We start from the raw sequence: 18,408 nt of genomic DNA, 5'->3' as shown, positions 1-18,408 counted from the left end.
TGATAGTGCCTCTCCAGAGAAGGGTACAGAATGTGCCTTCCAGCTGCCTCCAAACAGCCATTGGCAGACAGTACTGCTGTGAAAGCTGGAGGCAGGGTGGGGGGCCCTGTGACCCTGGTATGTGTCTGGGCTGCAGGAGGAGGGGAGGGCTTGATGGTATCATTTTCTCCTTCCCTTTGCAGAAAAAGAGCAAAGACCACTTTGGACTGGAGGGTGATGAGGAGTCCACTATGCTGGAAGACTCTGTGTCTCCAAAGAAGTAAGTCTTCCAGGAGCAGGGCAGCTGCCAAACAGAAGTTGTATGGAGAATGTGCTCCAGCGGAGCTTGCAGCACAGCAAGGAGGAAGAGCTGCCACTCCTACAGAGCCAGCACTGCAGGCATCCCTTTACCTGGTATTTCTTCCCATTTCAGGTCAACAGTTGTGCAGCAGCAGTTTAACCGTGTAGGCAAGGCAGAGCTGGGCTCAGTGGCCCTGCCAGCCATCATGCGGACAGGGGCTGGAGGGCCAGAGAATTTCCAGGTGGGCACAATGCCACAGCCTCAGCTGCAAATCACCAGTGGCCAGATGCACCGAGGACACATGCCTCCCCTGGTAAGCTCTCCTTGTGCTCACTGTAGGGCACTAATTCTGAGAGTTGACTGTCAGACTTCTGTAGACCAATCTGTTTGGGTCCATGATGAAGCATTGTCTTGCTGTGAAGAGTGGGGGCTTTGTACCACTGGCCTTGTGTGCTTGCTGGCCTGGCTGAGCCAGCATCCTCCTTCACCTTCTCTGCAAACTTGAGCTACACCCCAGTGTTTTCATCTGGCTAGTGACTGCAGCCTCCCATTCAGGTTGTGACTGGACAGCCCCACTGTCTGTGGTTTGCAGCAGAACCCAATGCCATGTTCCGGTGCCCCCATCTCTTGTGCAGCTGGAGGAGTGCTTGGAAAAGGCCACGAGGAGGCCGATTGCTTTTGTCCCATGCAGGCTGGTGTGGGGGCTTGCTGTGAAAGCCTTGTGGGATCTCACAGCATCTTCTCTCCACTCCCAGAGAGCTGCTTGACTGTGAGAATTGATTGTAACCAGGGTGGGATGAGGCATTTTCCAGTGGGAGATGCAGAGGGGAGACTCCCTTTTTGCCAAGTGCACCCACTTTGGGGAGACCTACCTAGAGCAGTGCCATCAGCATTGCAGGGTAGCGTTTGACCAAATATGTAGTCCTAGATTCCAAGCCTTTGGCATATCTCACTCAGTCTATCTCTGTGTTGCAGACCTCAGCCCAGCAAGCCCTGACTGGCACTATCAACTCCAGCATGCAGGCTGTGCATGCAGCCCAGGCCACGCTGGATGACTTTGAGACCTTGCCACCTCTTGGGCAGGATGCTGTGAGTGCTGGGTGAAGGTGGGGTGCTGGGGGTGGACCTTGCTGGAAGCTGGTCTGGGTGAGGCTGGCCACATTCGCAGAGGTGTTAGCAGCTCCTGGGAAGATCTGCTGCCTGAAGAGAGATGGGGTTGTATCCCAGTCTGTGGGCAGACATGGAGGGGACACTTGGTCATGTTTAGTCAGGGTGGACTAGAGAATTTGGGTGGTTACATGTCTTCCCTCTCTTCTTTATATCCTCTTACTTGCACTTCTCAGTGTGAGCATGTGTGCAGCTACCCACCACTTCTAGCACCATCTCCTGATCCTGTTCTCCCCATTCAGGCATCAAAAGCTTGGCGCAAAAACAAGATGGATGAGTCAAAGCATGAGATCCACTCCCAAGTGGATGCCATCACTGCTGGCACAGCCTCAGTCGTCAACCTCACTGCAGGTATATGAAGAACTGGAGTAGAGGGATGCCCCAATTCAGGAAGACGCTTGTCTGAAAGACTCCTTCTGCTCCCTGAAATGAAAGCCACATCAGTGACAGATGTGGGGATGCTCTTGGAGCACCACTTGGAACACATCCCAACTCCTCTCTTCCCTGTGCAGGGGATCCAGCAGACACAGACTACACCGCTGTGGGCTGTGCCGTCACCACCATCTCTTCCAACCTGACGGAGATGTCTAAGGGTGTGAAGCTACTGGCTGCGCTGATGGAGGACGAGGGAGGGAATGGGCGGCAGCTTCTGCAGGCAGCCAAGAACTTGGCGAGCGCAGTCTCAGACCTGCTGAAAACAGCACAGCCTGCCAGCGCTGAGGTGGGGAGTTGGAGGGGCTGTGGGATCAAGAGGAAGGGGAAGCAAATGGAAATCACTGAGTGAAGTTTTAGGGCTTGCTCATGAGCCTAGTGTCGATTTTGCCTTGTTCCTTGCAGCCTCGCCAGAATCTCCTGCAGGCTGCTGGCCTGGTGGGGCAAACCAGTGGGGAGCTGCTGCAGCAAATAGGGGAGAGTGACACTGACCCCCGGTTCCAGGTGAGTGCACCCAGCAGCAACCAGGGACACCCATTCCCTAAAACCATTGGCCTTTGCACAGGACCTCACAGGAGGGGTCCAGACTGAACAGTCACCAGTGCCCAGTAGTGGCTTTGTGAGGGAGGGGACAGGCCATTGCCCATCTCTGTCTCTAGAGTGATATAACACGTCTTACCTTGTGGATTCTGTGTAGATACCAGAAAACCGGTGTGCTTGGATCCTACCTGCCTCTGAACCAAAGACGGTAAAACAGTCCTGTAGGCTTGGCTTGGTGGTCCCTGCCATCTCCAATATGAAGGGGGCTCCTCTGGGAACTATAATCTGAAATCTTTGGAGAAGGGTTCTTGCAAAATTCTACTTTTCTGGTGGTTGGATCTCAGAAGTCCATGCACTCGGGTTGTTGCTGGAGCAAGTGCTGCTCTGGAGTTCATCCCTTGCATCCACCTCAGCTCCTGCCTGCTGCTCCCTGCCTTTGCGAGCTGCCTGCCTGCCCCCATCGGGGACCCAGTATGGCTGGAGCCTGATGTGGCAGCTTTTTTAAAATGAGCTGACTGCCAGCTGGCTTGCTTTCCCATGATTGCTCCTTCCAGCACAAAGCAGGTAGCACACTGTGCTGGGGAGGACAATCCAGACATACTATAGAGCAGAATACTTCAGAAAGATGGGGTTTCTGTTCATGGCAGCCATGCAGCTTTTACTGAGTAGAGAGGCCTTGAAAGATAGCCAAGAGGAGCAGAAAAGCTAGGCACAGGGCAGGAAGCCATGTTTGGCCATGCAGCAGTGCCAGGACGGAATATCCCCAAAGGTCAGATTTAGGACCTGGAAGACAATTTGCAGTCAAGCAGCAGGATATTCTGCCTCACAGCTGTCAGACCCGAGTGTATGTACTTCCTTCCATGGACTCAGATGCAGTGGTCTGGGGACTCTTGAATTGGATGCATGCACTCTCCAATCTTTCCTCTTGTCACAAAGGGTGATGGATTGCAGTGGGAGTAGTCTTGGCTTGCAAGGAGGCATGGAGATGCTGGTTTGGTGCCCTGAGGCTTACCTGTTGTGGGGTGCAGGACCGCATGCTGTGAGCATGCACACAGCAGGAGGTTGACAGCTGCAGCCAGCAAAGAGCCGTGCCCTGCCTACCAGGGTTTTTGCTATTTAGTGCTGGTGCTGCCAGTTTTCAGCAACAGTGTGCTACAGGGGCTAATCCAGAAGGCTGCAGTGTGCTATCGTGTCTGGTGCCCTACAGGAAAGCAGTTTGCCATGTGCTGTTCCTGCCTATTGCTTCCTGCCACCTGTTTTGTACCTACCACCCAGGAGAGAGGAGGCTGATTACCTTGTCACACCTCTCTTTTAGCTTCAGGAATAACAGAGATGTATTCTAGCTTGTCAGCCAGCAAGTTAGAATTGAAAATAAAAACAGCTGGCATACCTGCAATAGAGGTGGCCAGCATGGGAGCATCTCCCACTTGCCTCTTGCTGGCAGCCTGCTCGCAGTGTTGGTGTGCCGTGGCTGGCTTGAGCCTGACATTTGGCCAGAAGGGTTTGTCATCTTTTCACTGTGTTCAAATGTTTGCAAACCCAAATGAATCAAATCAAGGCAGTACCAGCAGTGCCTTGCAGCAGGTTCTTGCTATGGTACAATCAGGGACTGGTGGTTGCCTGCGGAGTGGGTATTGCAGCGATGCTGAGCATTGCCCAAGCTCCTGTGGGTGGTGTTTGTGGCAGTGCAGGCAGCAGCTCAGGGCCAGGCTACAGCCTCACTGCCAGCTGTAGCACACAGTAGAGATGGGGTCAAGGTGTTGCCAGCCTTTCCATGTATTCAGTGCTGGTACTGGGACAGAGTGGATCAAAGGTCCCCAAGGGCTCATATTTCCCATCTGAATATTTCACAAGAGCCCTGCAGATGGCTGTGGCTGCCTCATTGACCCTTTCTATCCCTTCCCAGGACATGCTTATGCAGCTGGCGAAGGCGGTGGCCAATGCTGCTGCTGCACTGGTGCTCAAAGCCAAGAACGTGGCTCAGAAAACAGAGGACGCTGCACTGCAGACACAGGTGATCGCAGCGGCCACCCAGTGTGCCCTCTCTACCTCCCAGCTGGTGGCCTGCACCAAGGTAAGCAGCAAGGCTAACCCTTGCCTCACATGGCTGTGAGCTTCACCTGGCTGGGGGGCAGTTTTGCAGCGAGGTCCTGGGCATGCTAGGACCACATATCCTGAGGCAGGACATTGGGAATCTGGCACAGGAAGTGTGGGCCGCCTCTTGTTGGAGTCCCTGCTACTGTGCCCAAGCAATGAGGATCCTCTTTGAAGGAGCAGAAGTTTGGAATAGCTCCTCCATGGAGAATACCACGCTTGCTGCCCAGCCTTTCTCCTCCCTTCCAGGTTGTGGCTCCCACAATCAGCTCCCCAGTTTGCCAGGAACAGCTGATTGAGGCTGGCAAGTTGGTGGCCAAATCAGCTGAGGGCTGTGTGGAGGCCTCTAAGGCAGCCACCAGTGATGACCAGCTCCTGAAGCAGGTGGGGGTGGCAGCCACAGCTGTCACACAGGCCCTGAATGACCTGCTGCAGCACATCAAGCAGCATGCCTTGGGTGGGCAGCCCATCGGGCGCTACGACCAGGCCACTGACACCATCCTCAACGTCACCGAGAACATATTCAGCTCCATGGGCGATGCAGGTGAGAGTGAGAGACCCAGGGCGCAGAGCACAGTGGATAGGGAGGTATCAGAGGGCCCTTGGGACTTGCTAACAGGCCACACTTCCATTCTGTTCCAGGAGAAATGGTGCGTCAGGCTCGTATTCTGGCCCAGGCCACCTCTGACCTTGTCAATGCCATCAAAGCTGATGCTGAGGGAGAGACAGACCTGGAGAATTCACGCAAGCTTCTGAGTGCAGCCAAGATCCTGGCTGATGCCACTGCCAAGATGGTGGAGGCTGCAAAGGTCAGTGTGTGGGGAAGGATGGATGTTGGCTTTGGCCCCAGCCCTGTCCAATGCTATTGGCTCAGTGTGGGGTAGGGGATGAGCAGCCCCTGGTTGAGCAGCAGTTCCCACAGCAAGGTCTTGGACTGAGCCAGGGACCTGTGGGGTGGGCTCTACCTGTGAAAGAGCTTCAGGAAGCTGTGAGTGATAGCAGAGGAGCTATTACCTCTCCTGCTGCTGAACTTCTTCACAGAGGCTTTAATCTCCTGAGTACCACAAACAGGGCTGCCTTGTTGGGGCCAGAGCAGAGGTGCTGCTTCAGGAGGAAAAGGGACTCCATGGTCCTTGATAGGTGTGATGAAGTTTATGTTTTCTCCAGGGAGCTGCAGCCCACCCAGACAGCGAGGAGCAGCAGCAGCGGCTGCGTGAGGCAGCAGAAGGGCTCCGCATGGCAACCAATGCTGCAGCCCAGAATGCCATCAAGAAGAAGCTTGTGCACAAGCTGGAGGTGAGATGCTAGGCAAGGATCTGCAGAGGGCAAGCCAGCACAGTCAGTGAGCAAGACCTGACCAGTAGCCCCCATATAGTTCCTCTTTCCAGAGGGTAAAGTCCTTTTCAAGTAGTGTCCATGCTGCATCACAGGGAGATCTCCCTTCCCTTGTGTGCACCATGTTGCTTTGGGGTGCTGGGGATGCTTGAGTGCCACAGGAGTAGGCATAGGAGAAGCTGTTTGGGGGATCTGGTCATGGTGGGGGGCTGGGTACAGACTGCCAGTGTTAACCTGTGGCTCCCTAGCACGCAGCCAAGCAGGCTGCCGCCTCGGCCACGCAGACCATCGCCGCCGCGCAGCATGCCTCCTCCTCCAACAAGAACCCCGCCGCGCAGCAGCAGCTGGTGCAGAGCTGCAAGGTAAGGGCCTGGGCCTGATCCTGGCATCTCCTGTGCTCCCTCTCCCTATCTCATCTCCCATCAGCCATGCTGGTGCTTCCTGCTCTGCCACAGTGGTCAGATTGGGTCCTGGAGTCCTCCACTTAGGTCCTGTAGGAGCTGATCTTTTGATCACTGGTCCTGGGTTGAATCCATGTCCTTCTGACTGATCCTCTACAGTGACCCTTTTCACTGGCAGGTGGTGGCAGAGCAGATCCCGATGCTGGTGCAAGGTGTGCGAGGAAGCCAGTCCCAGCCAGACAGCCCCAGCGCCCAGCTGGCTCTCATTGCTGCTAGCCAGAACTTCCTGCAGGTACCCATGCTGCCCAGAGCCTCCCATGCCAGCTCTGGCATTACAGCTTTCCTATCGTGCCTGTCCCTTTTAAGGCACTGGGAGATCTTCTGCACACAGGCAGTTGAGATGCTGCATGTTTGTCCCCTTCTCACTGCTTTTTTTTCTGGCCCAACAGCCTGGTGGGAAGATGGTAGCTGCAGCCAAGGCCACCGTCCCCACCATAACGGACCAAGCCTCTGCTATGCAGCTCAGCCAGTGTGCCAAGAACTTGGCTGCAGCTCTGGCGGAGCTCCGCACAGCTGCCCAGAAGGTGAGAGGCTGAGTCCTATCCTGCAGTGAGACATCAGCTGTGTGTGAACAGCAGGGACAGCCTGGTGGCAGGTTCTGGTCTCTGCCACAGCTAGGTGGGCTCAGTGGTTGCCTGCTCACCTTCCCTTCTTGCTCCGTCACAGGCTCAGGAGGCATGTGGACCCCTGGAGATAGACTCTGCCCTGGGTCTGGTGCAGAGCCTGGAGAGGGACTTGCAGGAAGCCAAGGCAGCTGCCCGTGATGGCAAGCTCAAGCCTCTGCCAGGAGAGACGGTGAGGGTGCAAGGAAGGGTGGCTCAGGGTGGACTCTGAGGCAGTGGAGTTGCCAAAAGGTGCAGCTCACCAGCATGTCCCAACTTATCCCCCTTGCAGATGGAGAAATGTGCCCAGGACCTGGGGAACAGCACCAAAGCTGTCAGCTCCGCCATTGCTCACCTCCTGGGAGAGGTGGCCCAGGGCAATGAGAACTACACAGGTACTGGCCTCCACAACAGGGCTGGGGGGATGGGGCGCTGAACTGGCAGGTATTGACCTCTCCATCCCCCCAGGAATTGCTGCCCGGGAAGTAGCCCAGGCCCTGCGCTCGCTCAGCCAGGCTGCCCGTGGTGTGGCAGCCAACACCTCCGACCCGCAGGCACAGAGTGCCATGCTGGAGTGCGCCAGTGATGTCATGGACAAAGCCAACAACCTCATTGAGGAGGCCCGGAAAGCAGTGGCCAAGCCTGGTGACCCAGAGAGCCAGCAGCGCCTGGCCCAGGTGGGGGCAGGGTACCCCAGTGTGCCCTGTCAAGCTGTGGGAAGGGTGTGGGGCTGGCTGGGAAGTGGTGACCTCTCCTATCTTCCCTGCAGGTGGCCAAGGCAGTGTCACAGGCCCTGAACCGCTGCGTTAACTGCCTGCCAGGGCAGCGGGATGTGGACGCTGCCATCCGCATGGTGGGAGAGGCCAGCAAGAGGCTGCTCTCGGATTCGGTGAGCTGAGCTGGGACGGGAGGGAAAGGGAGAAGTCTTCTGGCAATGCAGGCTGGTCCAACTGCATTGGGTTCCTCTAGTATATCCCCAGGCATGTGCCAGACTTTCATCCGCCATCTCCACTCATCTCCCTGCCTCTCCTAACCTCTCTCCTTCCTTCCAGTTCCCTCCCAGCACCAAGAGTTTCCAGGAGGCACAGAGCCAGCTGAACCAGGCAGCAGCAGGGCTCAATCAGTCTGCCAATGAGCTGGTGCAGGCATCACGTGGCACCCCTCAAGACCTGGCCAAGTCCTCTGGCAAATTCGGACATGACTTCAATGAATTCCTGCAGGCAGGAGTGGAAATGGCCAGCCAGTCCCCGGTGAGAAGAAATGCATCCTAAATGCAGGGAGAAATTTGGGATATCTGAGAAGGTGGCTGACCAAGGGCAGGGTGGCCAGGCAGTGCTTGTTAGGGTGGCTGTGGCCAATGCAGACAGGAAGACAGGGACTGGAGCTGTGCAAAACCACAGCAGCAGGGAGATGGTGGCTTGGGTTAGTTTGGCAAGAATTCGTGTATCCTTGCTGTTGATGGACAAGTTGAATGAAGGGAGCTAGGTCAGCTTGAAAATCTCCAGAGAAGATGCAGGATGGGTGTGGACTCTAAAGAGGTGCTGCAGAAAACTCATCTTGGCTCCTTGCAGAATAAGGAGGACCAGGCACAGGTGGTGTCAAATTTGAAGAGCATTTCCATGTCCTCCAGCAAGCTGCTGCTGGCTGCAAAGGCTCTCTCTGCTGACCCTGCTGCACCCAACCTCAAGAATCAGCTAGCAGCAGCAGCACGGTAAGAGGAACTGCTCCCTGAATGCTGCTGGCTGTAGCAGTGGGGCTGGGTGGTGAGGCAGGCATTGATCTGTGGATCTTTCTCCCATGTCCCTGGCAGGGCTGTGACTGACAGTATTAACCAGCTGATCACCATGTGCACCCAGCAGGCCCCAGGCCAGAAGGAATGTGACAATGCCCTGCGGGAGCTGGAGGTAAGAAGCCACATACTGACAAGGCACTGGAGGGGTTAAGATGTTGTGGATGGGGGAAACTGCATCCTACTGCAAAGAACAGGAGGGAATGAGGAGGAGGTGCAAGTGGAGCTTGCAGAATTTTCCTCTGGGTGTGACACCTGTGTCCCTGCAGACAGTGAAGGAATTGTTGGAGAACCCCACCCAGAATGTCAATGACATGTCCTACTTCAACTGCCTTGACAGTGTCATGGAGAACTCCAAGGTAAGCCCTGAATGGAGGTTTGGGGAAAAACAGGGAGGGCTTGGGAAGGATATGGGAACAAAGCTAAAGGTGGTTCTCCCCTACTGATGAAGCAGTGAGCTCTGATTCTGGGAGCACTGTGGGAGTCAGAGGCGATCTCCATAATCAGTGTGTGGTGTGTCCTACAGGTGCTGGGAGAGTCCATGGCTGGCATCTCCCAGAATGCCAAGAACAGCAAACTGCCTGAGTTTGGTGACTCCATTAGTGCTGCCTCCAAAGCTCTCTGTGGGCTGACAGAAGCAGCTGCCCAGGTGAGACACACTCAGTCCCAGCCCTGAGCCTTACCTCAGGGGCATAGTTGTTGCATGCACCCCACCCCTGCCCTTCCAAGTCAGTGGGAAATGCTGCCAGACTCCTCGGCAGCCCGTTCTCTCTGTGAGCCTCCCTGCAGTGTGCAGGCTCTCTCTCACCATGTCTCTCATGCTTCTAGGCTGCCTACCTTGTGGGGGTCTCAGACCCCAACAGCCAGGCTGGACAGCAGGGCTTGGTTGATCCCACTCAGTTTGCTAGAGCTAACCAAGCCATCCAGATGGCCTGCCAGAACCTGGTGGACCCTGCCTGTACTCAGTCCCAGGTGAGCGTGAGGTGGGGCTCCATTATAGGCATTTGTTTGCATCAAAAGTAGTATGAGTCTAGTTGGAAGCACTGCATTCCAAGAGTTGGCCAAGTCGATGGCTAGTGTCTCATTAGGCCCCATCAGCTGCACTGGGAACCAGCTGGCAGCTTTGGTGCAATGGTGACAGTCCAGACAGGGGTGGTCTGTGGGCATGCAGGATCTTGGTGGTCCTTCTTGGGTCCCCAAAGGGATGCCTATGGTCACTGGTGCCCTACATAGGGTGGGTGAGAAGGGAGAGCTGTAGGAATAGCGGGTCATGGTGGATCCTGCCTTACTCTGCTTTCCCCTGCAGGTGCTTTCAGCAGCCACCATCGTAGCAAAACACACCTCAGCCCTGTGCAACACATGCCGTCTGGCGTCCTCCCGCACCGCCAATCCTGTGGCCAAGCGCCAGTTCGTCCAGTCAGCCAAGGAGGTGGCCAACAGCACAGCCAATCTGGTGAAGACCATCAAGGTGCAGAGTCCCTTCTGAGGCAGTGTGGTGGTGGTGGGATTTGGGGTATGGTGGGGATTGGGTAACTGCTCTAATCTCTCCACACCAGGCCCTCGATGGCGAGTTCAACGAAGAGAACCGGGAGCGGTGTCGTGCTGCCACTGCCCCTCTCATAGAGGCTGTGGATAACCTGACAGCCTTCGCCTCCAACCCAGAGTTTGCCACTGTTCCTGCTCAGATCAGCCCAGAGGTGGGATGCTGCTGGGACAGGGAGGATGGAGCCTGGCTGTGACAGGCTCTGCTCTGGTGGGGAGAGAAGCTGTGCCTTCCCTGAGCCTGTGGGGCCTGCACTGAGGGGGTGTGATGGGGAGGTGGCAGCAAGCCTTGGGCTTCAAGGAGCTGCTCCAGGGTAAGGATGCTGGAAGAAGGAACAACTTCCCATGCACACTGCCTTACCTCACCAGCCTGTTGTCTCCCTGTGCAGGGGCGCAGAGCCATGGAGCCCATTGTCATTTCAGCCAAGACCATGCTGGAGAGCTCTGCTGGCCTCATCCAGACTGCCCGCTCTCTGGCTGTCAACCCCAAGGACCCACCACAGTGGTCAGTGCTTGCTGGCCACTCGCGCACAGTCTCAGACTCCATCAAAAAGCTGATCACCAACATGAGGTGAGCAGTCCTTCTGTGGCTGTGGCTCTGTCCCTGCCTTGAGCAAGCATTCCTGGGGATATTTTGGCTCATCATCTCCTTGGACACAGCTGGTGCAGGCAGGCAAGGGATGGGGTGGAGGATTATATCTCTTTTGTCCTTCCTGGAAGCTGCTTTTCCAGTTCTCAGATGGGTTGATGGAACATACACTGATGTGCCCAGGGTCTAATCACACTGGGTCTTGCCCAGAGGGAGAAGGATCTTGCCCTCACCAGCACCAGCTGAGGCTGGGGGGTGAAGGGGTGGTATAGCAGCTGCCAGTGCTTGGCTGATTCATATGTTACTCAGGGACAAAGCTCCAGGACAGCGGGAGTGTGATGAAGCCATTGAGGTCCTGAACAGATGCCTGCGGGAGGTGGACCAGGCATCCCTCGCTGCCATCAGCCAGCAGCTGGCCCCCCGACAAGATATCTCCCAGGAGGTGGGTCAGAGACATGCTGTGGGCAAGCCTAAGGGACTGGGCATCCTTCTTCAGGCTCTCAGCAGCATGAAGGGACCCCAGCCCTGCTGCAGCCTCATGCAACACCCTCTCTTTGCACAGGCATTGCACAATCAGATGATCACAGCTGTCCAGGAGATCAGCAACCTGATTGAGCCTGTGGCTGCTGCAGCACGGGCTGAGGCCTCACAGCTGGGTCACAAGGTAATGGGAGTTCGGCACTTGGTGCTTGTGGAGGGGAGGTACAAGGCAGCTGGGGCTGGAAGCTGCTGGTGCTGACACTGTTCTTCCCTAGGTGTCCCAGATGGCTCAGTATTTCGAGCCACTCATTATGGCAGCTGTTGGCGCTGCCTCCAAAACACCCAACCACCAGCAGCAGATGAACCTCCTGGACCAGACCAAAACACTGGCTGAATCCGCCTTGCAGATGCTGTACACAGCCAAGGAGGCTGGTGGGAACCCCAAGGTGAGCAGCAGGGGCATGTGTCAGTGGCATGCCTTCCTTTGCCTGTGAGTGCTGCATGATGCACACACATGTGCCAGGCATGGAAAATCCAGGGTCAGTGTACTGACCTCCCACCTGTTGGGAGGGGAGCCACCACCTGCCTTCCCTCACTCTGGCTTCTCCTTGCAGCAAGCTGCCCACACTCAGGAGGCTCTGGAAGAGGCTGTGCAGATGATGAAAGAAGCGGTAGAGGATCTGACCACCACCCTGAACGAGGCAGCCAGTGCTGCAGGTGTTGTGGGGGGCATGGTGGACTCCATCACCCAAGCCATCAATCAGGTGAGGGGGAGCAAGAAGAGGACCTGGACAGGGCTGGGTGTGGGAGAGGGGAAGAGTCAGGGTCAAACCCTACAAACTAAAGACCTTGTGGGTCAGAGCTGGAGCCAGAATTTTCTGGTGGTCTCTTGCAGCTGGACGAGGGGCCCATGGGTGAGCCAGAAGGTACCTTTGTGGATTACCAGACCACGATGGTGAAGACAGCCAAGGCTATAGCAGTGACTGTGCAGGAAATGGTGGGTGAAAGCAAGCCTGTCACTGTAGAATGCACTGCCTGCCACTCGGTCAGGCTACTGCTCTCCATGCCCAATCCAACTCCTGCTCTTCTTCCATCAACAGGTCACCAAATCCACCACCAACCCAGATGAGCTGGGCATACTGGCAAACCAACTCACACATGACTATGGTCAGCTGGCACAAGAGGCCAAACCAGCTGCCCTCACTGCCGAGAATGATGAGGTGCGAGCCTGGGGGGAGCGCTGGAGTGTGCTGTGAGGCAGAGCAGGGACTGTTGGGGTGTGAGAAAAGAGGACAAGGGCACTTGAACCTCCCATTGGAGCTGGGGTAGGCAGCTTTCACACCTCCTCTGAAACATGGCATAGAAACAAGGAGCAAAGCTGTGTTTCCTTTTTCCTTCTCCTGAGTGGGAGGATTGGGAAAGAGGAGCTGGGTGGCGGGTGTTTCCCAGCAGGTGTCACAGATGCAGGGCTCAGTTTCCCGCTGACTCTTGTCACAAATTCATTCCTCTGCAGATCGGCTCCCACATCAAGCGCCGAGTGCAGGAGCTGGGTCATGGCTGTGCTGCCCTGGTCACCAAGGCTGGAGCCCTGCAGTGCAGCCCCAGTGACGCCTACACTAAGAAGGAACTGATAGAGAGTGCACGCAAGGTTTCTGAGAAGGTAGGTGGTTGAGAGAGGGGTTTGACAGCATGGTGAGGTGGGAGGGATGCTGGATTCAGCCATGTGCCCTTGGAGCCACCACACTGGGTTATTTCCTGGTCTTATTTAATTCTCTTGGCCACACTCCCCCTGCCCAGCTGATGGGGTTGGAGGATAGATTCCCCTCTGCAGACAATATAACAGCAGCTGATGGTTGTGGGTGAGTGTGACATCCAGGTGCTGCAGCCTGCCTGGGAAAACTTACCTACACACTGGTGACAGGCCAGGGCTCTCCAGTTCAGTTCTTGCAGAACTGGGCAAAGTATCTGCAGCAATCCTTGCAGCTCATGCTCAGTGATCAGTCTCTCCTTCATCTTTTGCTGGCATCTTGACCATCAAGCCAATCTAAAGAGCAGTCTTCTGAAGAGCAGATGAAAATGTGGCTTAAAAAGTCTAGTTGGTAAGGGTAGAGCAGAAGTGCTTGTAAGCAAAAACACAGAAGTAAACATGTGTCAGTTGTGCCTGGCATCTGCAATTCTTACTAATTTGAAAACTAGCAGAGTCCAGCATCTCTTAGGCTACCAAACATGATAGGTGCAAGGTAAAAATAAATAACTGGAAGCTAAGAAGGGATGTGCAGACCAAAGTATTCCCAATTCCTCTCCTTGGTATGAAGCAACTCCACACCCTTGGAGGTGTTGGAGGTGTGTGCAGTGAGGGTTCCCTGAACCTGCTCTGCTCCCCCAGTCACTTTACTTGTGCCCCACAGGTGTCTCATGTGCTGGCAGCTCTTCAGGCTGGGAACCGTGGGACACAGGCCTGCATCACAGCAGCCAGCGCTGTCTCTGGCATCATTGCTGACCTTGACACCACCATCATGTTTGCTACAGCAGGAACCCTCAACCGGGAGAACTCTGAGACCTTTGCTGACCACAGGTACACAGGCACCGTGTCCAGCCTCTGCTCAGCCAGAGACAGGGATGCCAAGCTCTGTCCTGTGGTCTTTCTGAGCTGTGGACCAGACCCAAGAAGAGCTTCAAGCTCAGGTTGTGCTGGCTCAGTTTGCTGAAACTCCAGCTTATACGTGGAAAAACCAGGATCTACAGTCTCTCTCTGTACCCCAAGGACCGTGTGTGCAATAGAGGGCTGAGTCCTCCCTCACACACTTTTTCTCTCCAGGGAGGGCATCCTGAAGACTGCCAAGGCACTGGTGGAGGACACCAAGGTGTTGGTGCAGAACGCCACGGCCAGCCAGGAGAAACTAGCCCAAGCTGCCCAGTCCTCTGTGTCCACCATCACCCGCCTGGCAGAGGTGGTGAAACTGGGTGCTGCCAGCCTGGGATCTGAAGATCCAGAAACCCAGGTGTGACTGGGTGTGAGGGCTGAGTGGAGGCTGTTGGGAACTTGCTTGGAAGGGTTGAGGGATGCAGATGTCATGTGGTGCTTAGGCTGGATCCCGGGAGTTGGGGAGAGAGGGGGCTGGACTTTGGCTGGTGCTGGCTGAGCTGAACTCCCTGTGTGCCCTGTGGTGCCCAAATCTCTCACTGCTGGGCCACACCACCCCTAAGTGGGGCTAAGTGTGACTTTAGCTCAGTCATTCCCCATGTCTTGCTCTCCCCAGGTGGTCCTGATCAATGCTGTGAAGGATGTGGCCAAAGCACTTGGAGACCTGATCGGTGCCACCAAAGCAGCTGCTGGCAAAGCTGGAGATGACCCTGCTGTCTACCAGCTGAAGAACTCTGCCAAGGTCTGTCCTGGTTGTGATGGAAGAAAGGGGAGGAGGCAGTGGGGCTGGAGAAGGAGAAGGTTTTTTCCTGCCTGTGTGGGAACAGGAGCACAACTGGGGTACAGTCAGGACAGAAGAATAGGGAGGGACATATAAAAGGTGGAACACAGAACACAGAGGAGCAGTTGAGGCAATGTATGGGGTATGGGGCAGTCTTGGATCAATCCACAGGGGAAGGACAGGTACTGGCAGCAGGCCAGAGCTTGTGTGGGGATTCACCTGGCTCTGTTTCTCCTTCACCTCTCTTTTCTCTTTTCACCTGTAGGTGATGGTGACAAATGTCACTTCCTTGCTGAAGACAGTGAAGGCTGTCGAGGACGAGGCCACGAAGGGGACACGGGCGCTGGAGGCCACAATCGAGCACATTCGCCAGGAGCTGGCGGTGAGTTCGGCCGCGGTGCTGCAGCTGCCATGCTGCTTGCCTGCCGCCCCGTGCCTCACCACTGCCCCTCGCCTCGCAGGTCTTCTCCTCCCCAGTGCCTCCCGCCAAGGTCTCCACTCCAGAGGACTTCATCCGCATGACCAAAGGCATCACGATGGCCACGGCCAAAGCGGTGGCCGCTGGCAACTCGTGCCGGCAGGAGGACGTCATCGCCACGGCCAACCTTAGCCGCCGGGCCATCGCAGACATGCTGCGCTCCTGCAAGGTGGGGCGGGTGGTGGGTGTGGATCTGTAGCACGGATCTGTGGGTGGAGGCAGGGATGGTGCTGGATGTGAGTTGGGGTTTCCCTGTCTCCGGGTTGCAGGAAGCAGCCTACCACCCAGAGGTGAGCGGGGACGTGCGGCAGCGGGCACTGCGCTTTGGCAAGGAGTGTGCTGATGGCTACCTGGAGCTGCTGGAACATGTGCTAGTGGTAAGTGTCCCCACCCCGGTTCCCAGGGTGGGCAGAGGCTGACTGTGTATTGCCTGGGTGTTCCCCAAGGTCCTCTGGGCTCTTCACCTCTTCCCACTGAGGCTTTTGCACAGCCCCCTTTGCTGCCTGTGCTGGCACAGCGTGTGTCCATGCCCCTGCCATGGAAGCAGATGTCAGAGAGCTCAACAAGCTCTAGGAAAGGTATTTTGCTGACAACAGATGGAGATTAACTGGCTGCAAACAGATGGAGGCTGGAAATCAATAACACAGTAGTATAATCTTGTAAAAATACAGCTTCCAGTAAAAGTGATTAGGAATAATAGACCTCAGGCAGTGGGAAAACAGCATGATATGCCCACAGCACTATGTGTGGGAGGTGGACAGTGCCTGCCATAGCAAAGATAATGACTGCAAGCCCTCACTGCACCCTTTTGATCCAGTTTCCCTCTGACTGAGTCCTCCCAAGGACTTCAGCTGCAACATTAGTTTACAAGAAGTAAATTAAACCTCTAGCATGGTAGAAAAGATCCAATGAAGTCCTTCCAACAGTTTGCATTCTTGGCAAGACTACAGAAATGGAGTCAGGGGCGCTGTGGGGATGTGCACACTCAACCCCTGGTGGTGTGAGGTCTCTCAAACTGGGGTCAGGACAAAGACTGACAGTGATTCAGCTCTGTGTCAAGGTTGCACTAAGCTGGTTAGTGAGAGTTTGCTGTCTGGGATCACCAGCTACAAAGTGGTGGAGCCCAGGCTGTGGTTTCCTGCAGGGAAAGCCCCCTTAGGCAGAGGGTAACCAGCACTGGCAGCACCAGGGGGAGGTGGGCAGGAATTGATGGCTAGAAATTGAAGCTGAATAGAGGAGAAGTCAAAGGGTGGTTTTATTCAAGGGAGGTGGCCACTGGGGTACAGTTCCAAGGGGAGCAGTGAGTTTTCCATCCTCTGCATCTAGATCAAATGTCTGCCTGGAAGATGCTTCAGGCACACATGAATCATGGCAGCCAAGGCTGGAGTGCTGAGTAGAAATTCTCTGGCTGACCTGTTGTTAACAGATGATTAGGCTAATGACTTAGTGTGGCAGTGCCTGAGGTCAGCCTACTTGCAGGAACACGCCATTCCCCTGCATTTTGAGTGTTATCATCCTGCTGCTGTGCAATGTTTTGACTGTCATACATTGGAACATCCCTTAAAATGTTCACTGGAGGTACCTCTTAGTTAGCTCATAGCCTCCGGGGTGCCTTCAGCTCCAGACAGATAATTTAGCAGTTTTAAACACGTCAGAACAGACAGCAGGCTTAATAATAAGACATTTAGACTAAGTGTGCTCATGAGGGCAAACCAGCCATCACTGTGTGCCATCAGCTTGAGTACCCTGAGCCTCACCCTGATGTAATGACTCTGCTGGGATGGCCCAACACAAGGCCAGGAAAAAGCCACGATTCACCTCAGTCTCCACAACACTCTGGTCTGTGAAGGCAGGAGTGAAGCTCATGGGTCCTGTTTATCAGAGGAGAGCAGGTTCCTGGGAAACCACAAGCAGGAAGGATCTAGGGGAATGGGAGGGGAGATGGGGTGCTGCCTCATACCCCAGCAGCAACAAGGTCACTGCTGTACACTGTGTCCCCAAGGGAACCAGTGCCTTCTGCAGAGCATGAACAAGTATGGTTAGGGTTCAAGAATAAGGGTTATTTGTCTCAGGCTGGAAAACATGGCTCCCAGCAGAGGAGTGGGAAAGCCTGCATATTTCACTGGGGAGGGGTAGGAATTTGAGCCTCCATGGGGACTTGGTATTTGGTAACAATAGGCCTCTCCCTCCAAAAGCAGAGAATTCTGTGGCTCAAAACTCCAGCGAAGCAATTCAGGGTGGGGAGAAATAAGGTGTGAAGGGTGTGAGGAGGAGAGTGGATCTATGGTTACTCTCAGTGTAGGTGGCTCCTCTGGCTGTGAGAGCCTCATCCAGGTGCCCTGTCTTGCCCGTCCCTGCAAGGCTGGAGTAAGAGCTAATGATGGCAGCACAGCTCCCCACCCAGGATCTCTGATCCTTTGTTCCTGCTGCTCCTCTTGGCTGCCCTTCACCCCCCACCAAAAAGCATCCACCTTCCCCTACCCTCCCCTGTCTCCCCTCCTCCTGGCTGGGGCATTCACTGCTTTCTTTTCTCTCTTCTCCCTCCTTTCTGTCAGCCGGTGAGTAAGGCAACACTGGGTGCCTGCTGGTCTCTAACCTCAGCATGAGCCTTGCTCATGGCGTTTGTGTGTGCCCAGCCCAGTGCTGGGGTGGGACTTGGCGTGTGTCCACAGGGACCGTCGGGTCCATGTCTTTGTGTTTGTGTACTCACCTCTGCTCTAGCTGATGGGCAGCTGCTGCCTGTGTGGTGCAGGTTGGGCCAGCAGTGAACTCTGCTTGTGCATACAGACTCTGTGTGTGTGCACACGTGTGCTGTGGAGTGTGCATGCGTCCCTCCAACCCAGGGGAGGACCCTTAGGGCACTGCCTGCCACCTCATCCTGATGGGGCCAGCCCATCTCAGCTGGGATGTCACTCCAGGGTATGGCCCAGCTTGTGTTTGCAAACAAGCCTCCAAAAAGGGGAATATGAAGGGAGTATGCTTCTGGAGCTTGAAATTATTTGCAGGGGAGAAATCTTGGTGTGGGTATCTGCTGAGTACCTAAAGGGTTCTGCTGATGGTCTTGTGTCTGTAAGATGTCCCAGAAGATGTGGATGCAGGAGGGCCCTGGGGAAGTTCATCCTATCCTGGGGCACAATGAGAATAACCAGAGTCATTTGAGAAAGCATCTCAGACAGTGCCTGGTGTGTACACCT

The 18,408-nt window shown here is 55.3% G+C and overlaps 1 protein-coding gene across 2 annotated transcripts in view; it reads left to right on the top strand.

The window, feature by feature from the left end:
- TLN1 (talin 1) overlaps positions 1-18,408 on the top strand; it is a 34,588-nt gene that overhangs the window by 12,143 nt on the left and 4,037 nt on the right. Inside the window, exons 12-51 of one of the 2 annotated variants that reach the window (XM_058864157.1) lie at positions 183-259; positions 413-593; positions 1,256-1,369; positions 1,690-1,798; positions 1,960-2,168; positions 2,285-2,383; positions 2,577-2,627; positions 4,326-4,493; positions 4,763-5,057; positions 5,156-5,322; positions 5,681-5,809; positions 6,097-6,210; positions 6,428-6,541; positions 6,699-6,833; positions 6,976-7,104; positions 7,204-7,306; positions 7,380-7,588; positions 7,681-7,800; positions 7,964-8,161; positions 8,483-8,622; positions 8,722-8,815; positions 8,970-9,059; positions 9,227-9,349; positions 9,529-9,672; positions 10,007-10,168; positions 10,257-10,397; positions 10,632-10,813; positions 11,141-11,273; positions 11,394-11,495; positions 11,587-11,757; positions 11,926-12,075; positions 12,207-12,308; positions 12,412-12,531; positions 12,825-12,971; positions 13,720-13,886; positions 14,130-14,313; positions 14,572-14,697; positions 15,002-15,118; positions 15,198-15,383; positions 15,484-15,591. In XM_058864157.1, the coding sequence (XP_058720140.1) occupies positions 183-259; positions 413-593; positions 1,256-1,369; positions 1,690-1,798; positions 1,960-2,168; positions 2,285-2,383; positions 2,577-2,627; positions 4,326-4,493; positions 4,763-5,057; positions 5,156-5,322; positions 5,681-5,809; positions 6,097-6,210; positions 6,428-6,541; positions 6,699-6,833; positions 6,976-7,104; positions 7,204-7,306; positions 7,380-7,588; positions 7,681-7,800; positions 7,964-8,161; positions 8,483-8,622; positions 8,722-8,815; positions 8,970-9,059; positions 9,227-9,349; positions 9,529-9,672; positions 10,007-10,168; positions 10,257-10,397; positions 10,632-10,813; positions 11,141-11,273; positions 11,394-11,495; positions 11,587-11,757; positions 11,926-12,075; positions 12,207-12,308; positions 12,412-12,531; positions 12,825-12,971; positions 13,720-13,886; positions 14,130-14,313; positions 14,572-14,697; positions 15,002-15,118; positions 15,198-15,383; positions 15,484-15,591 (5,610 nt within the window). The remainder of the gene's footprint in view (positions 1-182; positions 260-412; positions 594-1,255; positions 1,370-1,689; positions 1,799-1,959; positions 2,169-2,284; positions 2,384-2,576; positions 2,628-4,325; positions 4,494-4,762; positions 5,058-5,155; positions 5,323-5,680; positions 5,810-6,096; positions 6,211-6,427; positions 6,542-6,698; positions 6,834-6,975; positions 7,105-7,203; positions 7,307-7,379; positions 7,589-7,680; positions 7,801-7,963; positions 8,162-8,482; positions 8,623-8,721; positions 8,816-8,969; positions 9,060-9,226; positions 9,350-9,528; positions 9,673-10,006; positions 10,169-10,256; positions 10,398-10,631; positions 10,814-11,140; positions 11,274-11,393; positions 11,496-11,586; positions 11,758-11,925; positions 12,076-12,206; positions 12,309-12,411; positions 12,532-12,824; positions 12,972-13,719; positions 13,887-14,129; positions 14,314-14,571; positions 14,698-15,001; positions 15,119-15,197; positions 15,384-15,483; positions 15,592-18,408) is intronic. The other variant, XM_058864158.1, reaches the window with a different exon arrangement.

Source organism: Poecile atricapillus, chromosome Z (genome assembly GCF_030490865.1).
Source record: "Poecile atricapillus isolate bPoeAtr1 chromosome Z, bPoeAtr1.hap1, whole genome shotgun sequence".
NCBI classification, from domain to species: domain Eukaryota; kingdom Metazoa; phylum Chordata; class Aves; order Passeriformes; family Paridae; genus Poecile; species Poecile atricapillus.
This window is presented reverse-complemented; position numbering and strand designations above follow the sequence as displayed.